The 23,144-nt window shown below is 45.9% G+C and overlaps 1 protein-coding gene across 1 annotated transcript in view; it reads left to right on the top strand.

Annotated features, from left to right (window-relative positions):
- FAM120A (family with sequence similarity 120 member A) overlaps window positions 1-23,144 on the top strand; it is a 118,264-nt gene that overhangs the window by 23,736 nt on the left and 71,384 nt on the right. Inside the window, exons 2-3 of the mRNA XM_051846971.3 lie at window positions 4,704-4,950; window positions 8,653-8,735. Of these exons, the coding sequence (XP_051702931.3) occupies window positions 4,704-4,950; window positions 8,653-8,735 (330 nt within the window). The remainder of the gene's footprint in view (window positions 1-4,703; window positions 4,951-8,652; window positions 8,736-23,144) is intronic.

Below are 23,144 nucleotides of genomic sequence, written 5' to 3'. Positions count from 1 at the left end.
AGACACAGAGAGAGAGGTCTTCCATCCACTGGTTCACTCCCCAGATGGCTGCAGTGGCCGGAGCTGCACCGATCGGAAGCCAGGAGCCAGGAGCTTCTTCCGGGTCTCCCACATAGGTGTAGGGGCCCAAGGACTTGGGCCATCTTCTAACTGCTTTCCCAGGCCTTAGCAGAGAGCTAGATTGGAAGTGGAGCAGCTGGGTCTTAAACCAGCGCCCATATGGGATGCTGGTGCTTCAGGCCAGGGTGTTAACCCACTGCGCCACAGCGCTGGCCCCCTTTTTATGCTTCTAATGTTGTTTGCTGAATTGATGTCTTGGGCTCTGTTTCCAGAGTGAGGTTACTACAGCTCTTGAATACTGCTGCCTGCTGTTTGACCACACACACAGCGGTGTTTGAAGACTGCTAGATCAGACCTGATCCCAGACTGCTCAGACTTTGTCATCCTCACCTCTGCTGGGTCAGGACGTCAACCTCTGTGCTGGGAAGATGGGTGTTGTGTTGCCTTTGGGACCTTGGCACCTGCCCTGTGTGGACATTCTCCTTAACCACTCCTGATGCCTCCCTCCCACCCAGGCTGGCCAGTTCCCTCCCAGGCCCTGTTTCTCAAGCCCCTAGGCTGCACAGTCACAGGGGTAGGCTCTGACTTGCTGTCAGGCACAGTTTCCTGGAAGAAGGGGGTTAATAAACTACCTCATAAATGTGGAGCACACAGAACTCAGGGTGTGAGATTGTCTTTCTGCTGCGTCTCCTCTACTGGAGGTGGAGCTCCCATGGAGCAGACAGTGGTCCTGCTGCCTTTTTCAGTATTTTTCAAAAAGGTTTTTATTTTATTTATTTGAAAGAGTGATAAAGAAATATATCTTCTATCAGCTGATTCATTCTCCAAATGGCCACAGTGGGTCAGGCTGAAGCGAGGAGCCTGGAACTCCATCTGGGTGTCCACAAGAGTGGCAGAGGCCCAGGTACTGGAACCATCTTCTGCTGCCTTCACAGGTGCATTGGCAGGGAGCTGGATCAGAGCAGCTGGAATTTGAATCTGGACTCTGATGCGGGATGCTAACATCACAGATTTAACTTGTACTACCAAAGATGTCTGGAAAACAGTTGGTTATTTTTAGTGATTTAAAATACTTAAACACCACTGTAAACGTAAAATTATTTGTAATAGTTGATTTTGAGGTAAAGAACTCAGATTTAGAAATTACCGTTTCTGAGAGTGAGAGAATAAAGCCTGTCTCTCTCTCTCTTTTTTTTTTTTTTCCAAATTTATTTGAGGGGCCAGTGCTGTGGTGCAGTGGGTTAATGCCCTGGCCTGAAGTGCCGGCATCCCATATGGGCGCTGATTCTAGTCCTGGCTGCTCCTCTTCCGATCCAGCTCTCTGCTATGGCCTGGGAAAGCAGTAGAAGATGGCCCAAGTCCTTGGGCCCCTGCACACATGTGGGAGACCTGGAAGAAGCTCCTGGCTCCTGGCTTCGGATTGGCGCAGCGCCGGCTGTTGCAGCCATCTGGGGAGTGAACCAGCAGATGGAAGACCTCTCTCTCTGTCTGTACTTCTCTCTGTAACTCTGTCTTTCAAGTAAATAAAATAAATCTTTAAAAAAATTTTGAGAGGTAGAGTTATAGAGATAGAGGGAGCGACAGAGAGAAAAGTTTTCCATCTGCTGGTTCATTCCCCAAATGGCCACAACAGCTGGAGCTGGGCCGATCTGAAGCCAGGAGCTTCCTCCCATGTGGGTGCAGGGGTCCATGCACCTGGGCCATCCTCCACTGCTTTCCTAGGCCATAAGCAGAGATTTGGATTGGAAGAGGAGCAGCTGGGACATGAACTGGCACCTATAGGGGATGCTGGAGCCACAGTGGGAAGCTTAGCCTATCATGCCACAGCGCCAGCCCCTATTTTTTTTTTTTAACTATACTTACCTATTTTAGCTGATATATGATGTTTTTAGATTTAAAGATAAAGCGGCATTCTTTGTATTCTAAGAAATAGAACACTGGTTGACTAATTGAATTTTTCTTATAAAGTAAAATATTTTAATTGAAATATTGACCAAAAAAATCCAGGAAGTCATTTTTCCTTTCAATATGCATCTTTGTAAATTTTGGTTTGCTTCTCAGTGAGAATTCATTATAGCCAACTTCCCTGTAAAATTTGTTATAGACTTTAAAGTTGAGTGAGAAATGAGATAACTTTGCAATGATGTCCAGTAAAATTTCCAAGGTGATAGAAATGTTCTGTGTCGGTCTGTGATCTCCGGTTTATGTATTAGCTATTGATCACATGTGACTGCTGAGTGCTTGGTCTTAATTGTGAGCTTAGTTTAGTTTGGATTTTCATTGAATATAGCTACACATTGGACAGCAGTTCTAGAAATTTAAAGTAAAGGGCATATATTCTTATCCTGTCAGATTATCTGGAGAGTAAATTTGCCATTTAAAAATTTATTTATTTTTATTTTTCATATACTTAAAAAACAGAGTTACACACAGAGGCACCTTCTGTCTGCTGGTTCACTCTCTAAATGCCCATAACAGCCAGGGCTGAAGTCAGAAGCCCAAAACTCCATCCAGCTCTGCCACATGGGTGGTAGGGGCCTAAGCATTTGAGCCATCATCTGCGGCCTCCCAGGATGCATTAGCTGGAAGCTGAATTAGAAATGGAGTAGCCAGGACTCAGACTGGCTCTCTGATATGAGATGCAGGTGTTGCAGGTGGAAGCTTAATCCACTGCACAACAATGGTGGGAACGTTGGCACAGCCCAATTTGCCATTCTTAACTGTATCACCTGAGTTTATGTAAAATTCTGTTCTCTAAAATGCCGTATCTGTGTGGAAACATAAAACCTGCCCGGACTTCAGTTGCATGAATGAGGATGGCATCCACAGGAGAGACATTCATGGTCTGGGACTTGAAGCACTGTAGGAGCACATGTTTGCTTTCTGGTATATTTTTGGCACTTATCAGAGGCCTCACCTCCCTGCTTCCTCCTGGGTGCTGTGGAAGTCTGTGGCGGTGTGGATATGGCCTACTGCAAGTCATTGGCAGTTTTCATTGCTCAAAAGTCAGCTCATTTAGAGCCAGAACCCATGGTGGTCCCGACATTGTGAGACAGAAAAAGTGAGCACTTACTTTAGGGGGACCACGTGCAGCTCCTGTTGCCCCGATGCCGAAGGCCTCAGGAGTGTGAGGGCTAGTAGCCAGTGAGTGATGGTTAATACTTGGTATTTATTTATTTATTTATTTATTAAAGATTTATTTATTTATTTGAAAGTCAGAGTCACACAGAGAGGGGAGAGGCAGAGAGAGAGAGAGAGAGAGAGAGAGGTTCCCCAATTGGCCGCAATGGCCAGAGATGCGCTGATCTGAAGCCAGGAGCCAGGAGCTTCCTCCGGGTCTCCCACATGGGTAGAGGGGCCCAAGGACTTGGGCCATCTTCTACTGCTATCGCAGGCCACAGCAGAGCTGGATCAAAAGTGAAGTGGCCGGCGCCGCGGCTCACTAGGCTAATCCTCCGCCTAGCGGCGCCGGCACACCGGGTTCTAGTCCCGGTTGGGGCGCCGGATTCTGTCCCGGTTGCCCCTCTTCCAGGCCAGCCCTCTGCTGTGGCCAGGGAGTGCAGTGGAGGATGGCCCAGGTGCTTGGGCCCTGCACCCCATGGGAGACCAGGAAAAGCACCTGGCTCCTGGCTCCTGGCTCCTGCCATCGGATCAGCGCGGTGCGCCGGCCGCAGCGCACCGGCCGCGGCGGCCATTGGAGGGTGAACCAACGGCAAAGGAAGACCTTTCTCTCTGTCTCTCTCTCTCTCACTGTCCACTCTGCCTGTCAAAAAAAAAAAAAAAAAAAGTGAAGTATCTGGTCTCGAACCAGTGCCCATATGGGATGCCAGTGCTTCAGGCCAGGGCATTAACTAGCTGTACCACAGTACTGGCCCCCATTTATTTATTTTTAAATCCCTGTTTGACATACCTACTTTGAAGAAACTATTTTGAGGGTTGGTGTTGTGGCACAGTGGGTTAACTCACCACCTGCAACGCCGGCATCCCATATCCGTGATGATTTGAGTCTCAGCTGCTCCACTTCCGGTCCAGCTCCATGATAATGGCCTGGGAAAGCAGTGGAAGATGGCCCAAGTACCTGGGCCCCTGCATCCCCTTGGGAGACCCAAAAGAAGCTTTTGGCTCCTGCCTTCTGCCTGGCCCAGCCCTGGCCATCTGGATAGTGAACCAGTGGATGGGAGAGCTCTCTATCTCTCCGCCCCTGCCCTAACTCAGACTTAGAAAAAAAAATAAAAAAATAAACTATTTTGATTTTTCTGAAGGGGACAGTACTTTCTTCTCTCTTCCTCCTTCCCACTCTTTTTCTCTTCTGTTTTTCCTTCTTCCCCTCCCTTCTTTCCAATCAGTATCAGAAGGTGGTCAGCTGGCTTTATGTATTTTAAAGTAAGGGAATCTTTGTACTTGACAAGAATGGCAAGTTAATTTGCAGTCTAGATGGAATCATAGGCTACTGACGAGGTGCTTTAATCTGACTTCCCACAGAGCTGTTGGAGCTGTGTGCTGAGCAGTAGATCCTGGCACTTTTTGACCATGTGGATTCTTGGGTAGTTTTCCTTCAAGTTTTCAGCTTCTGTACAAACATGTGCTTTGAAGTGTGCTGTTCTGATCTCATGTCTGATGTTTGCTGTCCCCTTCTGTTGCAGGTTGCACAGAGCATTGAGGATCACCATCAGGAGGTGATAGGCTTCTGCAGAGAGAATGGCTTCCACGGCCTGGTGGCATACGACTCTGACTACGCCCTGTGCAACATCCCTTGTTACTTCAGCGCCCATGCTCTCAAACTGAGCCGCAACGGGAAGAGCCTCACCACAAGCCAGTACCTGATGCATGAGGTTGCCAAGCAGCTGGACCTGAATCCAAACCGTTTTCCTGTTTTTGCTGCTCTGCTAGGTAGGTGGGGCAGCGTGAAACCTCATCTTATTTTATAGAGGATGTCTACACTGTGAACACATCGATCTTTCAACTTGTTCAGTTTTGAGATGTGTGCCTTACATTTAAAAGAACCAAGGAATGGGCTCTTAGCATTTCTTCCCATTGCTTTTGATGTAGCTGATAATGTACTGCTTTTGTCCTTCAGTGTGTTTATGTATTGTTCTGTTCTGGTTGAAAAACTAATTTTGTGAATAAACTTCTTTAAAGTTTTAGAAAAATAATATTTCTAAATCACAGATGTTTACACATGCTCACTAAGATAATCAGACATTTAAACCTTTGCCATAAACTGTGTTTTTAATAGAAGCAGACATACTGTTAGCACTGTTAGATTTTCCCTCATTTTCAGGACCTTCACTATTTTAAAAGAAAAACAGCAACAAAAAAAATCATCTTCCCTTGTTTCCGTCACCTACCCTTTTAGTAAATGTATAAATGTCTTTAAAAATTCCCTTGTGGGTAGGTGTTTGGTGCAGCAGTTAAGGCTTCCCGTTGGATACCTGCATCCCATATCAGCGTAGTGCTGGGCTGAGTCCTGACTCCTTTGCTGCTAATCCAGCTTTAGTAGCAGATGATAGTGCCAGTGCTTGGGCTCCAGCCACCCATGTGGGAAACTAGGATGGAGGTGCTGGCTCCTGGCATAAGCTTGGCCCAACCCTGGCTGTTGCAGGCATTTGGGGGAGTGAACCAGCAGATGGAAGATATTTTTCTCTGTGTTTCTCCCTCTCTCTCTGTCACTTTGCCTTTCAAATAAATCTTTAAAAAGTTTTTTTTTTTCAAGACGTAATTTATTCATCTGTTGTTTTGTATCTGTCAGCTACTTTTTCTTGTGTGCTAAGTGTCTCAGTCTTGCTTTGATTTGCTGAGAGTTGGTAAGAATTGTGTCCAAATAGAGGTGTGTTCTAATCACTGCTGTGTTTAGAATCCTGGTTCTGATGGGATAAGGGCTGTTGGTGATTCAGAGTTCTGGAAGCTGTGTGGTTTCCACTGAAACTATTGCCTGGTTCTGTTGTATCCCACAGAGATCAGCAGCTCCATCCATCCTGCTTAAGAAGAGAATTATATTGTGGGCTATTTTTGAAATCCCTGGTTACTAGAAAGATTGTTATACATATTCCAAAATAGCTTATATAGTTAGAAATTTTACTGAAGGAGTCACAATATTGTGTGTTTTATTCTTTTTTTTTTTTTTTTTTTTTTTTTTTTTTTTTTTTTTTTTTTTTTTTACAGGCAGAGTGGATAGTGAGAGAGAGAGACGCAGAGAGAAAGGTCTTCCTTTGCCGTTGGTTCACCCTCCAATGGCCGCCGCTGCAGCCGGCGCACCGCGCTGATCCTGGCAGGAGCCGGGAGCCAGGTGCTTTTCCTGGTCTCCCATGGGGTGCAGGGCCCAAGCACCTGGGCCATCCTCCACTGCACTCCCTGGCCATAGCAGAGAGCTGGCCTGGAAGAGGGGCAACCGGGACAGAATCCGGCGCCCCAACCGGGACTAGAACCCGGTGTGCCGGCGCCGCAAGGTGGAGGATTAGCCTATTGAGCCACGGCGCCGGCTCTGTGTTTTATTCTTGTGGTAGCATTTTAAATTATATAACAATGAACAAAATTCTAATTTTACAACTTGTTTTTGTATCTAATCTCAAATTCTTAGGAAATTTGGGGGTTTGGAAGACTAAGACTAATCTTATATTTTCCAAATATTAATATATAAAAAAGTATTTCCTATGTTGAAATTGGTTAACATATGCAAAGCTCCACATTTGCATTAGTACTAGGCAGCTATAGCTTGGCAGATAATTGACTTTCATTGAGTATGAAAATTGCATACTCTTCGAATATGGATGTTTGAGCTGATTTGAAATATAGAAAAATATCTTATTTAAGAAACATTACATGTATTTCTTAGGCGATAATGCCAACTCATACTTTTCTAGCTAATTGCTTTGTGGAAATTTGAAGTAGATGAAAAGTACAATCAGTTGTAATTTGTCATCAGATTACTTTAAGGCTTGGTATCTCTTCAAAAAAAGTTTGTGCCAATTATAAGTAAACTTTTAGCTGGGTGAATTTTTTATTTTAGTTTTGAAAGTTTCAGTGTCTTCAAATATCAAAGCTTATTTTTTCTCTCCTTCTGTAATGTAAAGTATAACTGTAATTTTGTTTAGGAAAGTTTTGTGAAATAATAAAGGTACTTCAGAAATCTTGTAGAAAAATGGAATTAAAAGATAAATTTATTTTGGTGCAAGAAGTTTTTCATTAGTTTGCATTTTTCATGAACTTTTTGAAGTTCTCTTGTATTCATTTGTGTATTTGACCCATTTCCAGAGACTACTTGTATTACTGATGTTGGAATTGACTTTGTAGTTTTTCACACTGATGATTCAAAGATAATCTCTGGGCTGGCGCCACAGCTCACTTGGCTAATCCTCCGTCTGCGGCGCCGGCACCCTGGGTTCTAGTCCCGGTTGGGGTGCCGGATTCTGTCCCGGTTGTTCCTCTTCCAGGCCAGCTCTCTGCTGTGGCCCGGGAGTGCAGTGGAGGATGGCCCAAGTGCTTGGGCCCTGCACCCCATGGGAGACCAGGAGGAAGCACCTGGCTCCTGGCTTCGGATCAGCGCAGCACGCCGGCTTTAGTGGCCATTTGGGGGGTGAACCAATGGAAAAAGGAAGACCTTTCTTTCTCTCTCTCTCTCTCTCACTCACTGTCTAACTCTTCCTGTCCAAAAAAAAAAGATAATCTCTGACACTTCAGACTTGACAGTAAAATTCTGTGCAGTCCATTGGGGGAAAACCACGGAAAGCACAACAGTGCTGGACATGTGGGCCAAGCCTTGCTCATTGTGTGTGCTGGTAGTTTAGGAGCTCTGTGCTGTGTGTTGCTGTGTTTGGCATAATATATGAAGAGTTGCAGATGATCTTGCCTTGTTTCTGTTATCAACTAATTAATGAATTTGCTATCTTAATGTGGATATGATTAAATCACATTATGTTTAAAGACCACAGGAGTTATTTAAGAAGTTATACTGCTTTTAAATTGTTTTCAGAGAACTAACGTACTAAAGATGTTAGTGTATCAGGCATTCAGGCAGTACCATGAGAGTGGAGTATTCCTCTCAAAATGTAGTTTCTGCATTGAAGGCATTTGTAGACCGTGCACAGTACAGGTGATGAGGTAGCACAGCATGACTGTTATTGTGGGATGTGCTTTGTCAGATTGTAAAGGAAATTAGAGGAGCAGGTATTAATCCTTTTACAGTCAACAGTCACTGTAATGTTTAATCTTGCTAAGATTTTATAATCATGCAGATTCTACCTTTAGTTGTTGAACCTAGTTCACATAATTTTGAACCGCACTTGTTGCATGAATAAATGAAAACAGTTTGGTCAGTATTTGGCATCCTGGCATTACCACACCTGTTTGCAAACTGGTATTTACTGTTAATACTGCGCTGGGAAGTTGCTGAGGTTGGAGGCACTGTGCAGCTCTCATTTTGGATGCTGTTGGGACCACACTGGGAATCGGGTAGAACTCTAGGCTGCCTTGCGGATTGTCCCTGCTTGTGTTGCTCTCTGTTAATACATGAAAGTTGTTGTGGTATATAGGGATCATCAGGTTGCCTGTATCACTGTGATGCTTGCTTTTACGTCACCTACTTTTGTGTTTCAGGAAATCACATTCTACCTGATGAGGATCTGGCGTCGTTTCACTGGAGTCTGCTAGGTCCAGAACATCCACTAGCCTCACTAAAGGTACAGACTTCACCTCCCCTCCAGTCACATAGATCAGCATCTTTCAGTAGAGTTTGGTAAATTTTATAGCTTTCTCACTAATTTTGTAACAATCATAAAATAATCTAATTTAGGCTTACATGCTTTTTGGGTGATAGAGGACCTAAATTCATTAGAAAAACCTCCATTTGTACTGTTTTATTAAACATAAGTGGTTTTCTTATCTTTCTCCCTTTTAATCCCCTTCCTTTCTGTGATAGTAAAGAACATCAAAGAAGCACTCACCTTGATTCTCTGAAGTGGGACGGTTCATGTTGTTGTGAGTGTAGCAGTAGTGAGTGAGTTTGGGATGAGCCCCCAGGAAATTCCGGTATACAGACACACTCCTATGTGCAGGACAACAGTGGGATATGTCATGACGTACCCTTCCCCTAAGTGGAAAATACTGTAAGTTGGGGTTCATCTGTACTTGTTGGTGGTTCCTGTGACCTTGGCGGTCACTTGTTGGGTGCAAAGTGCCCTTGGTGACAGGGAATCAGGGAAGAGGGGCTCATGTCTGCTCTTAGCTCTGCAACTGCGAGAGAAGGTTTGAGCAAAGACTTCTGGAGGCAGACTGCCCTGCAAGATTCTCACTTCTGTCAGAAGTAACCTTCTCTACAAACAACTTTAACTGGCGGTTAGTTTCCAGTTAGAAGTTTTCTGCCCACATTTTAATTCACACTCATAATTCCTGAATATGCAAGCAGATGTTCTTTCCCACTTCTGACTGCCCTTGGCCGTAGTGCCTCTCCTGTATGTTTTTAGGAATGAAGTGATGGGTCTATGAAGCCAGCAACTGTGCTCATCAGCACTGTTGAACACTGGTTTATATGCACAGACATGGGTAGAAGCTCACTTCTCCAGAAGGGTCATTTTCTCTTGAAGAGCAGGGTGGGAAACTTGCAAGATCTCAAGCCTGAGTGTATTTAGTCTAGAAGTGTAGTCTGACAAAAGGGACAAGGGTGCACAATGAAATGTCCTTAAGAGCTGTGTATGGTGGTAGCAGGGTGTGGGTGGTCATAGACATGTAGCGAAACAGGTTAACCGTCACTTTGGTTGCCTCACATCTCATATTAGAGTGCCTGGTTCAAGTCCTGGTTACTTCACACACACTGGTTACTTCCTTCTGATGTACCTGGGAGGCAGTGTATGATGATCCAAGTACCTGGGTCCCTGCCACCCTTGTGGGAGACCCTGATAGGGTTTCTAACTTCTGGCTTTGGCTTGGCCTACCCCTGGCTGTTTTAAGCATTTGGGTTGCGAACAGAAGAAGGATCTGTCTCCTTCCATGTCTGTCACTTCGGCTTTCAAATAAATCTTTAGAAAAGAAAAGGAGAAGCTGGTGCTGTGGCATAGTGGGCTAAGCCTCTGCCTGTGGCACCAGCATCCCATGTAGGTGCCAGTTCATGTCCTGGCTGCTCCTCTTCCAATCCAGCTCTCTGCTATGGCCTGGGAAAGCAGTGGAAGATGGCCCAAATATTTGGGTCCCTGTACCCTCTTGGGGGACCCCGAGGAAGCTCCTGGCTTTGGATTGGCCCAGTTCTGGCAGTTGTGGCCATTTAGGGAGTGATCAAGTGGATGGAACACCTTTCTTTCTGTCTCTCCCTCTCTGTCGCTGTGGCTCTGCCTTTCATATAAATAGATAAAATCTTTAAAAAGAAAGGAAAATAACATGTAAATCCAGCATACTGTGTTTAAAAAGGAATTAATAAAAATCAGGAGAAAATTTCATTTTGTTACCATCTAATGTAAATCACAAATTTCCATGGATAGGAAATCAGGCATCAGTAGTCCATCGGTTGCCTCTGTATGGTGGCAGCACAGTGACTTTATTTACTTGTTTTGTATATGAGCAGCCCTCTTAGACTCATTTATTTATTTTTTTAAAGATTTATTTTATTTATATGAAAGACAGAGTTGCAGAGAGAAAGGTAGAGCCAGAGAGAGAGAGGTCTTCCATTCCATTGGTTCACTCCCCAAATGACCTCAACGGCCAGAGCTGAGCTGATTCGGAGACAAGAGCTTCTTCTGGGTCTCCCACGCGGGTGCAGGGACCCAAGGACTTGGGCCATCTTCTATTGCTTCCCAGGCCGTAGCAGAGAGCTGGATCGGAAGAGGAGCAGCTGGGACTTGAACCAGCGCCCATATGGGATGCCAGTGCTGCTGTCTGGGACTTTAACCTGTTGTTCCACAGTGCCGGTCCCTTAGACTCACTTTAAAAAAGTTATTATTTGAGAGGTAGATACAGAGTGAACACTCCCATCCACTGGTTTATTCCACAAATGCCAACAAGGGTCGGGGGCAATAGAGATGGGAGCTGATAATCCAAATCTCCCCAATGTGTGGTAGGAGCCCAGTTACTTAAATCATCACTGCTGCCTCTGGTGTGTGCATTAGCTGGCAGCTGGAGTCAGGAGTGGAGCCAGGTAGAGAACTCTGGCACTTTGATGTGGAATGTGTGTCTTAACCTCTTAGCCCAAATGTATGCCCCTAAGCCCATTTTCTTTAGCATGTCTTTACCTACTTCACCACTGCATCATATCTGCTCACTGTGAGTATGCCTCTCAACTCCTCTCGTCAGGTGGATCAGCAAGAAGCTGTCTACACCTCTGATGACATGAAAAGAACTGTGTGTCTCCTGTAGGGTGGTGAGCACAGAAAACCTGCAGTGCCCAGGGAGAATAGCAGGGGTGATGAGATCATTGGATAACACCTGAAACTGTGTTTTGTGCTACCTTGTTAATCAGTAGGTTGTGCTTAGTAGGAGATTATGAATGCAGTGCTGAGCACACTCGTGGCCTAGAATTGCAAGAAAGCAACTGGAAATAGGAATGATTTGGCTCCTCTAGCTTTATACATATCCACACTTCACAGTCAATATTGAGGTGCTAGCAAAAGGTGGGCATCAAGTTTATTACATTTAGAAGTCAAAAATATTTCATTTAGGACAGTGGGGCCCATTTCATTTAACATGTAAAATTCTAGGTTGAGGGGGGCAGCTTTGAAGACAGGGTCTACTCTCTAGTGAAAGGAAGAATATTGGGATTGTGTGTCAGTCCTTCTGCTGCCAGTGGGAAGTGGGGCTGCTTTGTGAGCCAGTGGGCTGGTAACAGGGTGTGTAGGGCCGCACACTGGCTGGGGGCCCAGTCCTGAGGCTGTGTTTTCCTTACTTTGCTTTAGGAAACTCAATCTGTTTTGTTTATAGGGACTTAGGAGAATGTTCTGCACATCTGTAATAGTTGAACTGTGCTCCTTTGATGCCTCGTTTCCAAATAATGGGGAGGGCTTCACTTATTTAAACTTTTTTCTGGTGAAAGTATTTCAAAAAGGATCATACTTACTAGCAAAATGGATGAAGCATTGTTACAATGTGTTTGTGACCCTGAGTTAGTGAAGATATAGTATGGCATCTATGAGAATGGAGAATGGAGAACGGGCCTGTGTGTGCTGACCTTTGGAAGAGGCTTCCAGTTCCTGTCTTGCCTGGGCTACCCTGCCCCTTCAGTTGGTCTGTGAGAGATGGGAAAGGCCTTGGGCAGCCTAGTGCTCTCCTAGAAAGCTGAGCAGGTGGAGCACAGGCTTTAGAGTCCACGGCCTGAGCTTTGCCTGTTCGTGCCTCCTCTGTGCTCTGGTCACTGTCTGGGTATGCCCCTACATAGCCTGGTGTAGCTATGAGCCCGCAGGTCTGTTGGGTATAGGCAGATGCCAGATGAGTGGTTTTAGAAATATGCTTTTGGAATTCCTTCCTTCCTTCCTTCCTTCCTTCCTTCCTTCCTCCCTCCCTCCCTCCCTCCCTCCCTCCCTCCCTCCCTCCCTCCCTCCCTCCCTCCCTCCCTCCCTCCCTCCCTCCCTCTCTCTCTCTCTCTCTCTCTCTTCTTTCTTTCTTTCTTTCTTTCTTTCTTTCTTTCTTTCTTTCTTTCTTTCTTTCTTTCTCAGGCAGAGTGGACAGTGAGAGAGAGAGACAGAGAGAAAGGTCTTCCTTTTCCGTTGGTTCACCCCACCAAGTAGCTTCTGTGGCTGGTGCACCGTGCTGGTCCGAAGCCAGGAGCCAGGTGCTTCCTCCTGGTCTACCATGGGGTGCAGGGCCCAAGCACTTGGGCCATCCTCCACTACCTTCCCGGGCCACAGCAGAGAGCTGGACTGGAAGAGGAGCAACGGGACTGGAAGAGGAGCAACCGGGACAGAATCCGGTGCCTTGTCTGGGACTAGAACCCGGTGTGCCGGCAGCGCAGGTGGAGGATTAGCCTAGTGAGCCGCGGCACTGGCCAAATTTTTTTTTTAAGATTTATTTATTAGAAAGGCAGAGTTAAAAGAGATTTTCCATCTGCTGGTTCACTCCCCAAATGGTTGCATCAACTAGGGCTGAGCCAGGCAGAAGCCAGGAGCCTGGAAATCCATCCTGGTCTCCCAGGTGGGTGTCAGGGACCCAAACACTCGGGCTGTATTCTGCTTTCCAAGGTGCATTAACAGGGAGCTGGATTAGAGCTGGAGCATGGCTGGCACTGTGGTGTAGCAGGTAAAGCTGCTGACTGTAGTGCCAGCATCCCATGTGGGCGCCGTTTCAGTCCTGGCTGCTCCATTTCTGCTCCAGCTCTCTGCTGTGGCCTGGGAGAGCAGTGGAAGATGGCCCAAGTCCTTGGGCCCCTGTACCCACATGGCTTCGGATCAGCACAGCTCCAGCTGTTGCGGCCAATTGGGAGGTGAACTAGCAGATGGAAGACCTCTCTCTCTCTCTCTGCCTCTCCTTATCTCTGTAATTCTGACTTTCAAATAAATAAATAAATCTTTAAAAAAAGACCATAGCAGAAATAAATAAGGGAGAATCTTAAGCAATATTAAAATTAATAAAACGAAGAGCTAGTTCTTTGAAAAGAAAAAAACAACTGGAGCAGCTGGGACTTGAACCAGCTTACAGTACCAGATGCCAGCGTTGCGGACTGCGGCTTAACTCTGCCACAACGTTGGCCCCTGTTTTAATTTTTTAAGGAAATGTTTCTGTAGGCCTTTGCTGGGCTTCAGTTGTATTTTACATGTTACCTTCTGTTGCCTCTGGTTTTTCTGAAGCTCGAGTTTTTGGATTGGTTTTCTTAATACACCTTATATTTGGTATACTGTTTATGTGGTATCATTAGTTACAGGACATCTGTTCATCAAATGTTTTTATGTGTTCCTAAAGTTGTGTTCCTTAGTTTCCTGTGTTTTGAGATTCTGTCCCTAGGGGTTGTTAGTGATCAGGTTTCCCGGCCACGGAGCCCCTTGTGCTGCTACGAGCGGATACGTAGCCTGCGGGCCTATGTCTGTGCTCGTACTCCCCAGCCACCCTCTCCTCCACAGCCCCTCCCTGTGCTTCTCTGGAGCCTACTTTTTCCCCAGGAGTTCCCTCTGGCACTGGCATTTCTTCCTTTTTGGTTTGAATATCTTTATCTTGCACTTGGGTTAGTTTCTTCCTTTACCCGCTTATCTTCTTGGAGGCCATTGACCATCTTCAACCACAAGACACTGAGAATACTTGCAGAAAGTGTCCATTAGAGATGTATGGCAGTGGAGTCTGGTTCTGAGAGGAGTGAGGATGCTCTGTGTCAGGTCTCTAGGACGTGGAGCAGACAACAGGCAGCAGTCAGGCGCTGGGCTTGCCAAGACTGTGTTGCTTCCACAGGGAGACGTACAACACAGCGCACAGCAGCCAGTGTGTTGTAGCTCAGTGTCCTTCAGGACAAAGAAGTCTGACTAGCCCTCCCTGGGCTTCCAGATGACTGCTCTGATACTGGACACCGGTGGCCCAGTGTCACCAGTCTGCGGCCCTCGGGCCCACGATGCCTGACCTCTTCCATGGAGCTCTGGCTGGGCAACCCTGTGGGTCACATGTGCCACTTGGTGCCAGCTGCCCAGAGAGTCTGCCACATGAAGAGCATATAAAGCTTTATATTATGCTGTATGTTCTCTGTACATGTACGGGAGATAGACTGACTACCAGCAGGTAACCATTACCTAGATTGCTATTTGATTCTCCAGAATTTAAAAAAAAAAAGTACATCCTGGCTGGCCCCGCGGCTCACTAGGCTAATCCTCCGCCTTGTGGCGCTGGCACACCGAGTTCTAGTCCCGGTCGGGGCGCCGGATTTTGTCCCGGTTGCCCCTCTTCCAGGCCAGCTCTCTGCTGTGGCCAGGGAGTGCAGTGGAGGATGGCCCAAGTACTTGGGCCCTGCATCCCATGGGAGACCAGGAGAAGTACCTGGCTCCTGCCATTGGATTGGCACGGTGCGCCGGCCGCAGCGCGCTGGCCGCGGCGGCCATTGGAGGGTGAACCAATGGCAAAAGGAAGACCTTTCTCTCTCTCTCTCTCTCTCTCTCTCTCTCTCTCTCTCTCTCTCTCTCTCTTACTGTCCACTCTGCCTGTCAAAAAAAAGTACATCCTGCAAATCTTTGTCATGATAACCATCATCATCATCATCATCATCATCATCATCATGCATGTCTGCCTGCTGTGTGTTCTTTCTGGTTAATAGATTCACTGTACTGAGTTTAAGCTTTTGGGTCTTGAAAACCTGCATGTAAGGAGAAGCTGCTAATTTTTAAATTATGTGGAATTGTTAGATGGAATGATTTTGAATACAAGACTGAACTCAGTATTTTCTGCTGCTTTATGTCTTCAGTGAGAACTTCCTTCTCTGTTCCCTGTTCATTTTAAAATAAAGGTGGAAAGCATGAAGTTCTAAGGGATCTGCTGGAGTCTGTAGGGAGCAGGACTAGTGTTTCTGTCTGTTTCAGTCCCGGCACCAGGGGCCAGGTGCTGGGAAGAGACTGTACTCCTTACTTGTCACATCATTCCTTTAGCTTGGCTCCCCTGTGCAGTGAGGGGATTGCCAGGCAGTGGGAATAGGGGTAAGGCCAGCAGAGCGGGCTGCACAGCCTGAGTGGTCTGAGAAACCAGTGCTTCTCATGGCCTGGGGAGATTGAGAGTGAGTGGGCCACAGGAGGCTCAGCATTGCTTCTGTAAATAACAGTGTAGAGGTAGGTATTTGGTCTAGTGGTCAAGACACCTGCGTCCCTTATTGGAGTACCTGGGTTGGATTGCTGGCTCTACCCTTGATTCCATCTCCCTGCTACCGCAGACCCTGGGAACGAGTGGGGATGGCTCAAGTAGTTGGATCCCTGCCACTCATCTGGGAGACATGAATTGAATTCCTGGCTCCTGACTTTAGTCCCTAGCTCATGGCTGTTGCAGGCATTTTGGGAGTAAACCAGCAAAAGGGAGCCCTCTATATCTGTCTCTCTAAATATATATTTAAAAAAAAAAAAAAAACAGTGTAAATAGTTTGTAATTCATTTCCTACCTGATGAGTCCTTGGCCTCAACCTTCTTGTTGCTTCCTGCAAGGACTCTGGCCTCACTGTGAACGTAATGACGGTGCTTGGTGCTGCTTCCTGATCCTCACCTGATACCACCTCCTCTGCCTGGGCAGATGACACAGACCCTGGTGTCATCTTCTGGTGAATATTAGAGGCTCCAGGACAGCCACCAGCCTGGGGAATGTCACCCTTTACTGATGTTAGTCCCTGTGTGCCCACAATCCGGCTTACCTGAATGTGTCTTTCTCTCCATCTCTCCCTCTCCCTCTTTAGTATTTATTTATTTGAGAGGTAGAATGACAGAAAATAGAGATCTTATCTCTGCTGGTTCATTCCCCAAATGTCTGGGCCAGGCTGAAGCCAAGAGCCTAGAACTCCATTCAGGTCTCCCACATGGGTGGCAGAGTCCCAAGTACTTGCTATCTTCTGCTGCTTTCCCAGGTGCATTAGCAGAGAACTGGATCAGAAGTGGAGCAGCCAGAACTAAACTGGTGCTCAGATGGGATGCTGGCATCACAGGTGGTGGCTTAATCCACTGTACCACAATGCTGACCCCATTTTCCCACCTTGAGGCTGGGGTGTTTCTGGAATTCTTTTTTTTTTTTTTTTTTAATTTTTAAAGATTTATTTATTTGAAAGGCAAAGTTACAGCGAGCAGAGAGAAAGAGAGAGAGTTCTTCATCTGCTTATTCACTCCCCCAAAGGGCCACAGTGGCAGGAGCTGTGCAGATCCAAAGCCAAGAGCCAGGAGTTTCTTCCAGGTCTCCCACATGGGTACAGAGGCCCAAGGACTTGAGCCATCTTCTACTGTTTCCCTAGGCACATTAGCAGGGAGCTATATTGGAAGTGGAGCAGCTGGGACTTGAACCAGTACACATATTGGGATGCTGGCACCGCAGGCAGTAGCTTTACCCTCAATACCACAGCACTGGCCCCATTCCTGGCATTCCTGAACTCTTATCATGAACACACTTTGCAGGATAAGTACTTCTGGTATACCTCTGGTACACTGTCCTGTGAGCACCTTAGTCCTGTGTGCTTTTTCCCTTGCTTGCTTCTCAGCTTCAGTTTGTAAATATAGTTAGTTTTCTCCTGTGTTCCCCACCACCATCTGCCTGTCTCCCTGTTCTCACTACATCTGTCCCTGAAAGTTTAATCTCCCTCATTGGAGGCCTTGCTGTTGAGATTATTTTGATCAAGACTGCTGATGCCTCCATTGCCTAACCTTGAATGTGGTTGTCAGCCTTACCTTCTCCCTCCCTGTGGCTCTGCTGCCTGGCTCCCCACATTGGTGGTGTGTGTTGGTCCTTCTGACAAGTTCTTTTTGGAAGGAACTGTGGTTCTTACCCTCTTGGCAGGTCTTCATTGAAATGTCCACCAGTGCGTTCCATTTACACGTTCCACCCGCATGCTAAATTTGATGTTTTGATTAAATGTGTCATCATCCTTCCCCTCCCCCCCCCCACCCCAGTTATCTTCCTGTTTTGCACTTCCTAGGCTGTGATACCATTGCCCTGCAGTCATCAGGGTAGAATTGCAGTCATTTGATTTTCCCCACTCCTGGGTCTATTCTGACGATTCTTCTCCATACTCTGCCTCTGTTGCCACTCAGACTTGGACTTGAGCTGGAGCTTTGTGTCCTCCCTCTCTGTGACTGCCTCCTCCCTGTCTCCCTTGTGGCTAACATGGCTATCTATCTCCATCTGCCTTATCCCCTGCTTAGGGTCTCAGTGCCTCTCATCTATAGAGTGGTTTGAGTTTCATAAATCTGTTAAAAAACTAAAAAAAGATGAGGGACTACAGTTGTTGATTTCTAAGCTTTCTATATAAGAATATTAGAAGAGGGGACTGTGCACTGGTGTAGCTAGCAGGTAAAATTGCCGCCTGCAGTGCCAGCATCCCTTATGGGTGCCGGTTTGAGTCCCAACTGGTCTGCTTCTGATCCAGCTCTCTGCTATAGCCTAGGAAAGCAGTAGAGGATGGCCCAAGTCCTCAGGCTCCTGCACCCACTTGGGACACCTGCAAGAAGCTCCTGGCTCCTGGCTTCAGATCAGTGCAGCTCCGGCCTCTGTGGCCATCTGGAAGCGGGTGGAAGACCTCTCTCTCTCTAACTCTTTCAAATAAATAAATAAATCCTTTCAAATAAATAAATAAATCTTTCATATAAAAAAAGAATATTAGAAGAAAAAAGAATTGCCTATCTGCCATCTTTTCATTTAAAGAAAGCACATCCCAGAGTAAAAGGAAAGGACCAGCCCATAGTGGCCAAATGTGTTGAATTCACTCAGAGGCTCACCGGCAGGTCCGGCACAGGTGGTGGCTCCTATGGGTGGGGTGGGAATGGTGGTGTCTGTCCTCAGTGTGGTGGTGATGATAAGTGAGAGGCATGTGTTTAGAGAAGTTCGTGCACACAGTGCTCACTGAGCTGCTAGGACACAGCACAGCCTACCTCCAGGCAAGAAGGACCTCGGGGCACTGTGGGCTCATGGCACTTCTTCCTTAGGAGACCCTGCCACCTCCATAGGAGGGTGCCCAGATTCTCCTTTGGGCCCTTAGCCTGCAGAATGAGGTGAGGAACTTGTCCATTACAAGGTGCATCAGCCTGCAGAGCTGTGATCACTCTTAGTATTATTTGTGATTAGTTGCATTTGGGCAGCTTATTCATGGCTTTATTTGGGCAAATTACAGAAGGTACTTATATATCATGACTTTTTAAGAGTTTGGGAGGCATGACTGTTAGTGATTAACAATTATAGCATTAAGTATTTTCTTTCTCTTGGCTGTTTTAATAGCAAACGTTGGTCCTGCTCAAGGGCATGCTAAATAAAGCACAGATTATTGGAGCCTCTACCGTCTCCCCTCCCCTCAGTAGATCTGGGCTGAGGCCCAGCACTGCAAGGGTGACAGATTCTTAGAGACCACACCTTGAGCCCTGCCTACCACTGCTGGTACATCCAAGGAAGCGTTTCTCTCCCTGTCCTCCTGGGTCCAGCGTTTACCTCATCCTTTCAGCATCTTGCTGTCAGGGAACTTGGAGAGCCCTGGCATTCTGCTGTCTAGTGTGTGCCTCTCCCACAATGGAGTGTTGACTAAATCTAGTTTCCAGTTCAGTTCCCTGAAATTTTGCCAAGAGAGTTATTCATAATCCTTATACTTTAGTGTTCTGCGAGTGATGAAGTGGCCAGGTCTCCACCTCCATGTGCTATTTGGAGCTGCACACTGGTCTCAAAGCCATTCAGTCCTGGTTCCATATGCTGTGTTAATCAGCTTGTGAGAGCTGCAGGTACATGCTGCTGATGGGTGCTGAAGGTCCAGGTAGACACACACATGATGAGCATATGAAGGGTGATCTTATTGTTGGTGTCACTGTCTGGGTCTCTGTGCTATTTCTGTTGTTGCTGGGAAACTGATGCATATTCTTGTCTGTGCATTGCATCATGGTGACGAGGTGGTCTTCAGAGTTGATAAAGCATCAGTAATGCGCATGATGAGTCGCATTCACAAGATGCGGGTCACAGTCTTGGTGAGCACCAGGAAGGGTCTTCTATTTCTTGTTCTTTTCATGTAATAAAGCTTTACTTCAATGCTTAGATGCATTCAGCTAATCATGATAGTGGTACTACACTTTCCTGTCATATACAAATACTTCATATAAAACCTTTGAAAGGGTAGATACTAATAGCACTTTTAAAAAAATACTTATTTATTTATTTGGATGTTAGAGTTACACTGAGAAGGAGAGGCAGAGAGAGAGGTCTTCCATCTGCTGGTTCACTCCCCAGTTGGCTGCACTGGCTGGAGCTTCATACATCCGAAGCCAGGAGCCAGGAGCCAGGAGCTTCTTCCCAGTCTCCCACATGGGTGCAAGGGCCCATACACTAGGGCCATCTTCTGCTGCTAAAGCAGAGAGCCATAGCAGAGAACTGGATTGGAAGCAGAGCAGCTGGGATTTAAACCAGGGCCCATATGGGATGCTGGCACTGCAGGCTGTAGCTTTACCCAATATGCCACAGCGCCGGCCCCACAATAACACATTTTAAGGTGTCCTTTAAAAGTAAAATAAAATGCCAAAAAATTTGACATCCTTACAAGGATATAATTAGCAGTAAGAAAATGGATATATGACATAGTATTATTCAAACAAAGCAAATACACATCTGGTTTTATACTTTGTATATTTATTTTTAACTTGAAGACTTTGCTTCATTTCTTTTTTTTTAAGATATATTTATTTATTTGAAGTATAGAGTTATGCAGAGAAAAGGTGAGAGAGAGAGAGAGGTCTTCCATCTGATCCAAAGTCAGGAGCCTGGAGCTTCTTCTGAGTCTCCCACATGGGTGCAGGGGCCCAAGGACTTGGGCCATTTTCTGCTGCTTTCCCAGGCCATAGTAGAGAGCTGGATCAGGAAGTGGAGCAGCTGGGACTTGAACCGGCACCCATATGAGATGCTGGCACTGTAGGCAGCAGCTTTACCTGCTACACCCCAGGGCTATTCCCTTCATTTATCGAAGTTTCTAAATTTCTAACTTTTATTTAGATTTTCTAAACATGTGTAAAGAAAATATCTTTTTTTATTTTAGAGATAGTTTTGATTTTTCTTTAAAGGTTTATTTATTTATTTGAAAGGCAGAGTTAGAGAGAGAGAGAAAGAGATCGATCTTCCATCCACTGGTTCACTCCCCAAATGGCTGCAACGGCTGGAGCTGAACCAACCTGAAGCCAGGAACCAGGAGCTTCTTCTGGGTCTCCCACGTGGATGCAGGGGCCCAAGCACTTGGACCATCTTCTGCTGCTTTTCCAGACCATAGCAGAGAGCCGGTTCGGAAGTGGAGCATCCGTGTCCATATGGAATACTGGTGCCCCAGGCGGTGGCTTTATCCCCTATGCCACAACTCCAGCTCCAGATTATGTCTAGTTAATATCCTGTAAAGTAGAACACAGTCCAGCTGAATGTATCAATCGTCCTCTATTTAGATATCAGTTTTAGACAGCATTTTAAAATATCTTTTATAACCAGTTTACTAAAGTCAGAGTTCTTATTTAAGGAAATTTGGGAACACTGATTTATATTGAATTATTATCACTTTAAAAGTTGCTTTCCACAAACTTTATTTCGCACCGCCAGATGTAAGTAAAACATGCAATGCATTTACTGCTTCAGGAGTTCTGACAGCTGTGGCTTTAGTTTTCTGGGCATCCAGAAATTCAGATTTCTGATAATAAAAGAAAGATACCTAAATGGCTAAAAATCATATATTTTAAATTAGGTTAATGGAGAGGTTGAGGATTATTTAAAGAATAATTTGGGGCTGGCGCTGTGGTGTAGTGGGTAAAGCCGCTGCCTGCAGTGCTGGCATCCCATATGGACACTGGTTTAAGTCTTGACTGCTCCGCTTCCAGTTTAGCTCTCTGCTATGGCCTAGGAAAGCAGTAGATGGTGGTCTAAGTTCTTGGGCCCCTGCACCCATGTGGGAGATTCAGAGAAGGCTCCTGGCTCCTGGCTTTGGATTGGTGCAGCTCCAACCATTGTGGCCAATTGGAGAGTGAACCAGTGGATGGAAGATCGACCCCTCCGTCTCCCTCTCCCTCCCCCTCCCCCTCCCCCTCCCCCTCTGTGTAACACTGACTTTCAAATAAATAAATAAATCTTTATTAAAAAATAAGTAAAATATTATTATTTGCCTTTCACGAGCTGTATGCACTGGCATTGAGTTACATTGTGCACACAAACCTCCAGTAGAGTTTAACTGGGTCTTATATACTTTCCTGGGGTGAGGACACCTCATTTTTTGTGTTAAGAAACTGGTGTATATAAAGGTGTTTATCTAAATTTTGTAGCCAAACTAATGCTGAAGTTTTTTTCCTTGAAAATGCAGTACTGATAGGCATGGTTCTCCCTGTTCGTGTGGAAAAGGGAATCAGTGATGTGACAGATTAGGTTTCTTAACGGATGTGATTATGAGGTATTCTGCATAGAAAAACTGACTTAATTGTTATAAAGTAAAATGAAAAAAAAAATTTGAATGAGAATCTGCGTCCTTAAAAAGGGGAAATAGGGGTAGGCATTTGGCACAGCTGTTGCAGTGCTGCTGGGGACAGTCCTCTTATATTGGAGTGCCTGAATTCAAATCCCAGCTCTGTTTCCAGTTCCAGCTTCCTGCAGTGATAGCTCAAGTACTTGGGTCTCTGACTGAGTTTGGGGCTCTAGGCTTTGGCTTGGCACTTGCTGTTTGTGGGCATTTGGAGAGTGGACCAGCCAATGGAAGATCTTTCTCTTTCTCTTTCTCTCTTTCTCTTTTTCTTTGCCTTTCAAATAAAGAATAAATTTTTAAAAACTTTAAGAAGGGAAAACTGTTAGCTAATATGAAAAATAAAACACTTAATTTGGAAAATGCTTGTTTTCTTTGTCTCTAAAACATAAATAGAATGGTCTGAGTGGGGTATTGAGATCACTTAGAATTTGGGGCAAAGTCTATTACAAAGATAGACATGGCTTGCTCACTGATACGGCCTTATGAAGGAAATGACTGATTAAAATGACACTTCACAGTTTTCATGAAGTCTAGTAATTTTTTAAGATTTTATTTATTTATTTAAAAGGCAAAGTTACAGTGAGAGAGAGGGAGAGAGAGAGAGAGAATATCTTTATCCAGTGGTGCAGTCCTCAAATGGCTGCAAGGCCAAGGCTGGGCCAGGCTGAAGCCAGGAGCCTAAAACTCCATTCAGGTCTTCCATGTGGGTGACCAGGGCCCAGGTACTTGGGGCTGTTTTCTGCTGCTCTCCTCAGTGTATTAGCAGGGAGCTGGTTCAGAACTGGAGCATCTGAACTTGAACTAGTGCTCATATGGGATGCAGTGTGGCAAGCAGGTGGGGCTTTAACAGCTGTGCCACAGGGCCAGCCCTCTACAATAAAATTTTGATGCATGGTATATCAGAAGTGTGGGTTTCCCCACATTCTGTGGGATACAGATCATGTAGTACAAGCAGACCTCAGAGACTGGACCTACAGGCTGGGGGGGGAGGGGGCTGGGGAGGGTTGCC

The sequence above is a fragment of the Oryctolagus cuniculus genome, chromosome 1 (assembly GCF_051225735.1).
Source record: "Oryctolagus cuniculus isolate XC-2025 breed Fujian yellow rabbit chromosome 1, ASM5122573v1, whole genome shotgun sequence".
In the NCBI taxonomy this organism is placed as follows: domain Eukaryota; kingdom Metazoa; phylum Chordata; class Mammalia; order Lagomorpha; family Leporidae; genus Oryctolagus; species Oryctolagus cuniculus.
This window is presented reverse-complemented; position numbering and strand designations above follow the sequence as displayed.